At 36.0% G+C, this 12,256-nt stretch overlaps 1 protein-coding gene across 1 annotated transcript in view; it reads right to left on the reverse strand.

Annotated features, from left to right (window-relative positions):
- Window positions 1-8,500: 8,500 nt before the first annotated feature.
- SYDE2 (synapse defective Rho GTPase homolog 2) overlaps window positions 8,501-12,256 on the reverse strand; it is a 42,367-nt gene continuing 38,611 nt past the window's right edge. Inside the window, exon 7 of the mRNA XM_010382552.2 lies at window positions 8,501-10,889. Within this exon, the coding sequence (XP_010380854.1) occupies window positions 10,390-10,889 (500 nt within the window). The 3' untranslated portion in view covers window positions 8,501-10,389. The remainder of the gene's footprint in view (window positions 10,890-12,256) is intronic.

The raw sequence follows: 12,256 nt of genomic DNA on the forward strand, positions 1-12,256 counted from the left end.
TAGGTATATATTAAAAATTTATATATGCAATTCTGACTTTCATAAAATTTCCACTAGGTGATTTGTCAGAAGCCCAACAACTTCCTTGTGACCTAGGCCCTGTTTAAATGCATTAAGGATATGGCTGATAATGGCTTAAGTACTCTTCCCTACTGGCTGAGGATGAAAGTAGACCTGAGAAGCTGAGATGGCTAATACAAAAGCCAACAGTCTTTCAGAAATGAACATAACATGGAACTGTAGCAGGAGCATCAAGGGACCCCACAGTTAGCAAAAAGAACCAGGAGAACCTAAGGAGTACCCCTAGCACTTTCTTAGGCATAGTTTAATATGCTTCCATTTTAAAATAAAGTACAAATAAACCCTATCCATCATTAACACGTTAGTATTTGAATCAGGTGATGAGACCACATTCTTCCAGGCAAGATTGTAAAACCAAATGGAAGGCAAGATTTCCCTGGAGGTAGAGAAGGAGGAGACAGATTCTGTTGGGCACAGGAAGAAAAGGCAAGACTGATTGGGATATCTGAGGCCCAAGGCAGCCAGAGGTGGCACATGGCCATGGGGGCCTGAGGGGAAAGGATTTACCAAGAGAGGTGAGAATATGCTGTTTTGGCCACTTTGCAAATTAACTGGGTGCCCCATGGCAGCAATTGCCTAGTGATTACCTGGAAAATCTTCATGTGTGTTTCTTTTTGACTGCCTATGTGCAGTTCAGCATTTCCACTTCCTGCTCCATTTACAGAAGGGTCCCAAAGTTTATCTTGTGACAATTTGGTCCTTTATTAAGAGGAAACAATAGGAGGTCATTTTTAGAGGATAACATCCTGTACTTTTACCATTTCCATAAAAGGGAGGGGATTTCACTACTTCTCAAGGTAAAAGAGCATGAGAGAACCACTTCCAGCTTCTCTTTAAACCCCTCATTTACTGTTCCCCAAGTCACAAAGAATGACTCATCTGAGTAGTGAATTGAGAAGAACTTGAGCATGCTTGGCTAGGGGCCTTCTGCATTCTTTCACCACATACCAGCCTGTTGGTAATACATACTTTTATGGTGCTGACAGGTTCTGCCCATACCAGGAGAGGCCTTTTTTCACTAACTCCACCAGTGACTAGGTGGGGATGATCAGATCACAGAGGATGTATGAAGAAGCCCACTTGGCCATAGACTCAGGCCATATTCTCCAGCTTATCTTTATCAAAAGTAAATTTGGTATTTTGATCTCTATGTCTGGCTCCTATGCCCTGGTTCTAATCTTAGCAAGGAAAGATAAGTTTTTGTTGATTTCCTGCCAACCCTATGTTGGTAGTTCAGGGGAAAATATGCTGGTAGGAGAGGGTTAACAATGTGAGAGGAAACAAAATGAGAAAAAAAAATGTGGTCAGGGAAGCAGCACTGAGAAGTCCTCATGGCAGAAATGCAGGCTGTAAGAATTGGGCTTTGGCTCTGTTCCTGCCAGTGTGGCACCTACAGGGTTCATGAAGAATGGGCCCCATTTGGGACACAATCTCAGACCGCAGACAGACCCTCCCCAACCCTGCGTTAGGAGACTTTTCACTCTCTCCATTGCCAGCTCCAGATGGGAGTTAGTCCAGTGTCTTACCTGGACAAGGTGCTTTTGTCCCTTAAAAAGAAAACAGACTGGTGTTATCTTATGTGTTCAACTTTTGACGCAGCTTTGACTTTTCTTGTGCCCAACATCTGTGATACAAAAGATGGAGATTATCTTAGTCAATTTTGTGTTGCTACAAAGGAATACCTGAGGCTAAGTAATCTATAAAGGAAAAAGGTTTATTTGACTCATGATTCTGGTGGCCAGAAAGTTCAAGATTGGGTGAGCGCTGCTGGCTGCTTCCATTCATGGGAGAAGGTGAAGGAGAGACAGCGTATGCACAGGTCACATGACGAGAAAGGGGTGGTGGTGGAGGGAGAGTGTGCAAAGAGGTGCTAGGCTATTTTTAACAACTGGCTCTATTGGAACTAATACAGTGAGAACTCCTCACTCCACCTCCCAGGGAGGGTATTAATCTATCCATGAGGAATCTGCCCCGTGACCCAAACAACTTTCACCTCCCAAAACACCATACTGAGGAGTAAATTTTGACAAGAGATTTGCTGGGGACAAACCAACCATATCCAGACCATAGCAGAGATTATAACTCAGTATTTCCCAAAGTGTGGTATGCATGTTAAGGTGTACATAACAGTACATAGAGCTCACACCTTAATTATCTTAATAGTTATGAATTCATTTTAGTGTATAGAAAAAACTGTTTAACTCATTAATAACAATTGATACTGGTTTTCCACATATGGCAGCAGTGTGAAGTTTTATTCAATTTTTTTCAATTGAAAAAATAATTTTAAAGAAAATAAGAAAGTAATATTACACACGGTATTTAAATATGGTAGAAATTGTGCAGGTTGTCTGTGAATGATGGAAGTCTAGGATAGCTAAAAGTAATGTAAGAATTACAAGATATACCTGAGGTCAGGAGTTCAAGACCAGTCTGGCCGACATGGTGAAACTCCAGCTCTATTAAAAATACAAAAATTAGCCAGGTGTGGTGGCACACACCTGTAATCCCAACTACTTGGGAGGCTGAGACAGGAGAATTGCTTGAACCCAGGAAGCAGAGGTTGTAGTGAGCCAAGATCACACCACTACACTCCAGCCTGGGTGACACAACAGGACTCTGTCTCAAAAAAAATAATAGTAATAATTACAAGATACTCAAAATATCCATTACTTTTTAGAGGCTATTAATAGCAATGTTTGTTCTTTCTAACAGTGATGAATTCTAAGATTTGTGATGAATTAATACCATAGATCTTTTAGAGGTTAATTATAATCACACAAAGTTCACCAACAATTGAATCTTTTTTTTGGCTTCCAAAATGACACTTACTGTGAAATGTCCTGATACCTGCAACTTAATTTGAAATGCACAAAAAAGTATGACAAATAATGGATAGATATGTGATTAAGCAAATTAACAAACAGCTTATAAATTATAGAATCTGGATGCTAGATATATGGGTATTCACCATAAAATTTTCAACTTTTCTGTGTAGTTGAAAGTGTTCATAAATGTTGAGGGAAAAGACACTGGTATGCCTTCTTTTATGTATATTTCCTTGGCTTTATAGGTGAGTTTGACACAGGGTACAGATCAAATGTAGATTTATAACCTTGGACAGATGGTACTTTATGCTCTGACATTTCTTACCTACCAACTGAGACAAGTAGTTTTCACTTACCTAAGGATTCAAACTTGCTCTTAGGTTAAAGAGTGGGTTTTACAATGGCCACAGGGGGAAAAAAGGCAAGAACAGACGCAAACAGGCTGGCAACCTGCATCTCGTTTCTTGAACAAAGGTCAAGAACAAGGGGTCACTGTTCAATGTCTGCAGCTGTGAAAAAAATGTGAGCTGCAGGCATGCTGTTTCATAACTTTCACACAAAAAAAGTCTTGAATGTGAGGGGCTTTCCTGGTTCTTCATTTAATGTGGATTGTACTTTTCTAAAGTTGAAATTTTAAACTCTCTTTGGAAAATTATTTTGAAGAATGGAATTTCCAAAGTATATAGAAAATAGAGGGCAACACCAAGTTTCTACTACATCTATGCCTCCATTAAGCAAAAACGCAAGATTAACCCAAATAACTTAAAAGCATGTCAAATGGCCTTATGAAACAAATAAGAATGAAGTTAACCCAACCCAAGGCCAATGTTTACGCATTTTCTCACTTGCTTAAAACAAACACTTGGCATTGAGGAAAATAAAAACATTAAATGTAGTGCCTGTCCCTCAAAGTGGTTTCTCTGCTATTTTTTCTAATAAGGAAGAGTTCTACTTACAGGGTTCATTCAAGTTTTATGAAAATATTTTAACAAAATGAAAGATAGTTTTTTCCAGTTCCAGAGAAAGTGCATATGAAGTAAATCAGGTCAAAATCAAGAGGATATATTTTGCTCTTTATGATTTCCATAAAGAAATGATGCATTTTAACAGAATATTTCTTAAAGATGTTCCTTTGTTACGGTGAGATGTGCATTTTCATATACATATCACATAAACATTTAGACTGTATTCTGCAGCAAAGAAATACTACAAAATATCATCCCAAATTTACCCACCCACCTACTTGTAGTCACTAATTTTCCCAAGACCATTTTAACTACAAAAAAAAAAGACAAGTCGTTTTTTAAAAAGAAATAACATTACTCTCTTAACCACAAATAATTTATTACTCAGGAGTGAATATTTTTAAAATTATGTAGACATTGTGATTATAATACTTAGTCTTTTCCTAACAAAAAGACAACCATTCTCAAGTCTTGTTACAGTCATTCGCTGATTAACAATTAATTGAACAGCTTCTATGTTATAGTCCCTAGGTATATGGCAATGAACTAGATATACCAAGTCCCTGCTGCCATGGAGATTACATTCTAGAAGAGTGGACGTAGACAATAAATGAATAAACAAATAAATGAGATAATTTCAGATAATGATAAAGCCTTGAAGAAAATAAGCCCAGGTGATATGACAAAAAGTGACAATGGATGTGGGTATAGTTCTTCAAACATTTTTCTTAAATTTGGTTTAAATGTAAACATTTACCAAAGTGATAAATATCTGCAGTTTAGTCAGATAGTACCATAAGTGTTTATTAATAGTTTATTAATAGCATTTGTTACAAGAAACAGAAATCTCCATCTGCTTCTTCCCCTTATTCTCAGAGCAGGCAGTTCAGAAGCCGGCTCTTTGAAGTGACATTTGAGCAGAGAGGCGAATGACAAAAAGGAGCTGCCTAACTAACATCTGGATAAAGAGCTTTCCAGACAGGGTCAATGGCAAGAGCAGAGAGCCTCAGACAGGAATGAGGGTCCCCAGTGTTGCTAGAGCTGGGGAACAAGGGAGAAGGCCTAGGAAATGTAGTTTATCTTTTTCACATTAGCTTCCATGAAGAGACTGGATCATGAGTGTGGAGAGGGGAGAGCGATAGCAGAGAGGAACTAGGAGATTGAGGGATGATGGTGGCTTGGACTAGGGTGTTAGCAGTGACAAACTCCAATACAGTTTCAGACACACAGCACTCAGACCTGTTGATGACTGGGATATACTGGGGGGACGGGGTAAGAAAGACTCCAATTTTGGAGCAACAGGGTTCAGATGGAAGATTAGGAAAGTGTTGTGTGTGTCACTGTTTTGCCTGCTCAGCATCCAAATCTCCTTCTGCAGTCATAGAATCTACTTACTATGTAAGTTCTAAGAAAGAAAGGATGCAAGCTAAATCCTCTCTGCCTCCTGGAAGCTGGAGTACAAACTCATGCTTCTGTCCAGAACTCTGAATCAGGAATAACGCAGAGTGAGGATGTTTTCTAACTAACTCCAGTGGGGAAAACGTGGGGCTGCTTAGTGACAGTCATAGCAACAGCAGCGTCGTAACCAGGCACAGCCTTGATTGCTGTCATTCTGACGACCTAGCCCCTCTTAGTTTCTGTTTATTTTCCAAGTCTATTTCTCAAGCTTTCCCATTAAAAAAATAAAAATAAAAAATAGAGGTATGACATATAAAGGGCACAAATCTTAAGGATGCAACCTGATATGTAAACACCTATGAAACCACCACCTGGACGAAAATATAAAAGACTTTCAGCACCCAAAAGTCTTCCTTCTGATACACTATTTTCTCAATAATTCAATTTCTGCCTGAGTTAGCAAGTCCATTTCTGGCTGAGGCAGAATGCAATCAAGAAATGTGACTTGTGGCATTTCAGTGTTTATCAAATGTGGCCCTTATTGCATTCAAAGTGAAAATTGGTCAGGAAAAAGAGCAAAAGAGCATTTTTGTTCCAAAGTCCTCAGGTGAGTAAGCCTCAAATGAAGACTTGCTATTATTAATCATAATACAACTTTATCATGCCAAAGTACCTAAAAATTGATGTATTTATAAAATCCTAACCATCAAAGTCAATCTGTGGTCTGGAAACTAAATTCTTTTCAGGGACCCCCTAACATATAAAGCTACATAATCTGGAATTTTCTAGACAGTTATTATGTGGGACTTTACTTAGATAAATATGAAGTCTTCTGGCCTTCTTATTCTAGTAGTAACTCTATGAGCACCATCACCAAGTACAGAAGCATTAGTACTAATCGTTAACAGGACATTATAAGACATTTTAATAACTACTGTATTAACAATACCAACATCCAATAGAAGGAACTCACTGAAAAAACATGGAGTCATTTCAATCTCATTTGATGGAGCTCCATCATTCAGCTGCTCAGGCCCTACTTCTTTCATAGTCCACTGGCAGATCCTTTTAGCTCTTGCTTCAAAATATATTCAGAATCCAACCATATCTCACCATGTCTATTATTTCTATCCTGGTCTGAATCTTTCTAGCCTGGATTACGGCAAAACTGGATGCTTGAAGGTAAGAGTGAAATGCCCTCAAAATTCTGAAGAAAAATGAGTTTGAACCTAGAGCTGCAGGCCCAATAAAAATAAAGTGTGAGGAAAAAATAAAGGCCTTGTCAGACACACAAGGACTCCTAGTTTATCTCCTATGCATCCTTTCTAGGGGAAAAAAGGCACCTGTAAATATACTTTAGCAAACAGAAAAGACAAATTCAAGAAAGAGTGTGGCCAAAAAAAAAAAAGGAGGAGTACAAAGGAAATACATCCCGAGATGACAGCTAAAAATCACTTTGTCCAAATTTGATGAAGCTGATTAAGAAGCATAAAATTATCTTGGGGTTAGAGTGAAGAACATGTTTTTTTTCTTCCTGTCAATTCTGTCAAAGAAAAATAAATAAAGACAACAATATAGTTCTGGAATCCCATGATGAGAGCTAAAAGCACTCTGAACAAATTTGGTAATTCAATAGTTGATTCAAAGAAGAGCTACAGTAAAGCAAGCATTTTTCTTCTGTCAAGAAATAAAATCAGGCTGGATGCAGTGGCTCACACTGTAATCCCAGCACTTTGGGAAGCCGAGGCGGAAAGGATCACTTGAGCCTAGAAGTTTGAGACCAGTCCTGGCAACATAACAATACCCCGTCTCTATTTGAAGATTTAAAACAAAAAAGAAAGAAAGAAAAGCAATTACATACTCCAGGAACCATTAAAATCTGCAGAAGCCATGACCCAATTATGTAGCAAATGACACATGGCATGATTTGGGGAAGTTGATGGCTTGCTATGAAAGAATCCATTTGGCCTTTATGTGTGAAACATTCTGCTTAAATCAGCACAGACTTAAGGATATAAGATAGATACATATAAGGAGATAAATCACCTGGTTTACCTGTGCATACTCTTGCATAGTGTGACCGCTAGTTACTGATTTGCAGTTTTTAGAATAAATATACAGTATACAGTATATACAATATACAAATAAATATACAATATAAAGGGAAAACATTATACATCTATTAAAACTTATGATATAAACTAATAGTATAACTTAAGAGAAGTTAGGCGGTAAAGGACAGTAATGAGTTGGAAGGGAAGTACAAGGCTGGTCATTTCCTCAATGTTAGGGAAACATATTTAAAATCAATGGATCAAAAAAATTATTAACTGAAGTTATAAAGGAGAACTAATGAGGAACTAAAAACAACAAAAATGGTGAGAAGGAATGAAGTGAGATATATTGCTTATCATTCATAAAACAACAAATTCGGCTTAAATGATAAGAAATAGCAGCAAGAAACGTGCTGTTACCTCTAAGAGGTGAAATTGGTGTGGATGGCAGGCAGAAACACTTGTACTTTTATTTTTTATCCATCTGAATTGTTTAGAATTTTTATTCAGGTACATGCTCTAAAATTAAAATTGTTTTTAATCCTAAAAAACATTAGAGGCAGGACATAGTGGCTCACACCTGTAATCCTTGCACTTTGGGAGGCTGAGGCGGGTGGATCACTTGAGCCCAGGAATTTGAGACCAGCCTGGGCAATATACTGAGACCTTGTCTCTATTTAAAAAAAAAAAAAAGAAGAAAGAAAAAGAAAAGAAAAATTAAAGCTGGCAGGCTCAGAAAGGAACAACATTTGACACTACAGAAAGATCCTAGGAAATTATAAAAAGCAGGTATAAAAACTCTCAAAAAATATTTGAGGTAAAATGCCATTTAAAGTAAAGACATCTAAACTTATAAAACACTTCTGGGACAGCAGAGTCATAAAAGCAGTTTATAGCTATAACTCGGTGATTAGACAACAAAAAACTGATTAGAATTCTCTAAGATGGCAGAGATCAACTTTAAAACTATTCTCACCCAAAATAATATAGTAATACAGTAATACGAGCATGGCCCTTAAAGTATTTCAGATTCTGGAAAATTTTGGACAAATAAATGTTATTACATATATTGATAGATAATACATGATGGTCCAAAACTTTAACATCTTTGTTTAAAAAGAATATTAACATAAGTGATCCTTAAAACCATTATAATTAATAGCATAACATGAAGATTATAATATTTTAATAAAATTTTTACATTTCTGGAACAATTTATTCAATTCATACATGATATAGCAACAAAAGGAAGGAAACTGAGACAGCTTTCCTATTAAACATTCAAGAGTACTTTCCTTTGACTGTTTACTCAGTATATATGTTCTCTTGGTATTCTTCTGAATTGTTAACACAAAGTTTTAAAAAATGAAAATTTCATATAAAAATATTTATTTTTTAACAATGGGTTTTCAAATTAAATAAGATTGTTTATCAATATTTATTGCATAGAAATAGTTTAAGTACTTTAATATTCAGAAAAACATCAGGAAGTCAGTTTTTCAATGACTGGTATATCTTAAAAGTTGGTAACTTAAAGTCTATTTATAATTTTAAAATTACATATTTTGTAGATATAAAAGTTTAAAAAAATACATTTTGATTTAATACAAAAGCCTTCTAAATTTACATTTTCAAACATTACTGTGATTGCTATAACACTGTATATATACTTAGCCAAAATAAGTTAATTTTTAAAAATCAATAACATGTAATATGCTAGCAAGACAATTTATTTAGAAACAAATGGGGTAATTATAAAGTCAATGTTATAAATGTACTACTGCAAATAAATAATTAAAACAAAGCGGGATATAAAAATGCATAGAACAGGAGCAGATTTATTAAATGTAAGTCACCAGTGCAGAAATCTGGGCACATAATCCCTTAAGGAGTTAGAGGATTTCAAATTTAAAAGATGACTTTTCACAGGGGACATCGTGACTTTCTGTGAATAAAGAAAAGAAAGTCTATTATTTCTATTCAGATGCTTCTAGAATATTTTTGTTCAGGTGTTTTTATGTAATTCCTCCTTTAATTCAAATGTTCTCTCCCTGAAAAAAATATTTTAAGATAATAATTTTGGCCTCATGACATATATACTTTAAAAATACATGTGATTCTACAGTAACCCCTCCCCCATCCTGATATCTATACATATATGCATTTATAAATATATACATAGTTTCAGGATTATAAAAATATTTAATTTTTATAAGCTTAAATAATTACTGTTAATACAGAATACATTAATACTTGTATAATTTCACTTTTATTTATAAAAAGATTTTCTTATAGCAGCATTTGCATTACAAATATGACCAAAGGATGTTGCAGTGTACCAGGACCCGTACTGCAAATCAGACTGAGCAGCTGTGATGTTCCTCTAAAAGAACATCTAAAGGCCGGGCGTGGTGGTTCACGCCTGTAATCCCAGCACTTTGGGAGGCCAAGGTGGGCGGATCACCTGAGGTCAGGAGTTTGAGACCAGCCTGGCCAACACGGTGAAACCCCGTCTTTACTAAAAATACAATAATTAGCTGGGCATGGTGGTGGGCGCCTGTCATCACAGCTACTCGGGAGGCTGTGGCAGGAGAATCACTTGAACTGGGGAGGTGGAGGTTACAGTGAGCTGAGATCGCACGAGTGCACTCCATCCTGGGCGACAGAGTGAGACTCTGTCTCAAAAAACAACAAAAAAAGAACATCTGTCTCAGCTACAGAAGGATGGTTCCCATAAAGCAGAAAAACATTGAGGGGATAATAACTTATGTGAACCTTCTTAAGTGCATTTGAAAGTTATCTCCATAGACTTGGCAAGATTTAGTAAAATAGCCCAAGATGTCCAAGTTTTACTGATCCCCAGAAAAGTTTTCTAGGGAGATAAGTAAAAATTATATTAATGAATAGTGTTTTTAATTGAATCAGATAAACTTATTAGAAATTAAAGATTTCAAGAGTAATAAAATGAAAACATCACTGTGGATGGTATAAGAAAAGAAAGCAAAGAAAAACAGATTTGAAACTTTAAGACATTACAAAATAAAACCAGAAAAACCCTCAATCTCAAAAACTCATATTAAGCTTGTTTTTGTTGAGTTCACGTTCCAGATTTCCAATCAAAGTATCAATACTTTCTTGTAGATCTTTGAGATTGTTTTTTCGATCCACTGTAGACTCAATTGTCTGCATTGTCAAATATGTCTGAAATGTACACTCTTTGGACATGGGAATTGGCTGTTCAATCATTACTTCTGGCCCATCCATTTTGCTATAATTTTCTCCAATTTCTCTATCTTCTGAAGGGACATCATCATAATCCACATCATTTAAATTTTCTTTTGTATTTAAAAAGTAGTTTTCCCCACAGCTGCTCCAGTCTCCTGCATAACGATTGCTAAGTGGACTGTCTAATCGGTTTTGCCTTGGCCTAAGTACTCCTGATGAATCAGTACCACTCAAATTTAACATATGAGGTCGTTCTTTCTTCTGCCTCAAATAATTCAGAGAAGACTTCTGCTCTGGGAATAAACTGTCTGTTGATTTTTTGACAGTTAAACGCTGCACTAGAAACAAACAACAATTTTGCTTTAGTGACAGTAATCCAACTGAACTTAAAAAAAAACAGCTAAAGATAAGCCATTTAATCATCAACTACAAACATGCATTGAAACAAAAACATGCACTCTATCAAAAGAAAGCATTCCATAATTATTTTTGTATTACCAGACATAATCTAGATTAAGGATAGAAGCAGTATAACGTTCCATGGTGCTAATTCATGCTACATCATAACGTCCCCAAACAAATCACATTTCCAATGTCAATTAATTTTCTGTGCAAGTTTATTATTATCTAGCTATAATTCAAACAATAGCTAAGCTGCTAGCATCTCCTAAATTAAAAGCTACAGCAAAAAGCAGGCAAGGCATGTTGGTGTACAAACAAAATATAACAAGAAGTTCCTTTATCTGCAAACATCTAAATGAGGCAAAGGCATCTAAGGTGATCAGCCTAGTAAGTTCTGACCCTTGTGGGCTTTTCTGCAATTCTATTAGCAGCAGAGTCATAGTTTACTAAGCAGACCAAATTTCACTTTGATAAAATGTGCAAATACTAGATTTGACCACTTGTTACCTGAGTTTGATTATACAGCATTATCTACTATCTTCATTTATTGCCTGGAAATAGTACAGATATTTTATTTTCTCATTCTGATTAGGTATTTAACAATCCCAAATAACACTTTCCATATTAAGACTAGTTTCTTCTGAGAGTATGCATTGTGCTAGCCATATAGACGACTACCATAGAGACACACATTACTTCATTACAAACTAAGGTTTACTCCTGTGTGTTGAACAAAATATTTATCTAAGGTTATTCTGTATATAAAATAGACAATTTAAAATGCTGACACATAGCTATTAAAGATTACCCATAATATCTTTATCTTTCTGCTTGTTTATTCTCCATTAGTAAGTGCCCCTTCATCTCTATTTCCCTTCACTAAGACAAAGCAACATAAATCAGTGATAACACACCAACTTTATACTCTCCAACATATAATGAATGCTTGTTTGCTGTTGTATAAAATAAAACAACTAAAAAACTATAAAAGCATATATATGGTTCTAGTTTTCCACACTTAAAGTGATATTCATAACATTTTTCAGAGATCCCATACTTTTTTAAATTTAGATTTTATTGAAATATTTGATAACTGTACATAGGTATGTTTTTAACATTTCTATTGCATTTTTAAGATGGTTATTTTTTTTTTTTTTTTTTTTTTTTTGAGACGGAGTCTCGCTCTGTCGCCCAGGCTGGAGTGCAGTGGCCGGATCTCAGCTCACTGCAAGCTCCACCTCCCGGGTTTACGCCATTCTCCTGCATCAGCCTCCTGAGTAGCTGGGACTACAGGCGCCCGCCA

This window comes from Rhinopithecus roxellana, chromosome 12 (assembly GCF_007565055.1).
Source record: "Rhinopithecus roxellana isolate Shanxi Qingling chromosome 12, ASM756505v1, whole genome shotgun sequence".
Classification (NCBI taxonomy): domain Eukaryota; kingdom Metazoa; phylum Chordata; class Mammalia; order Primates; family Cercopithecidae; genus Rhinopithecus; species Rhinopithecus roxellana.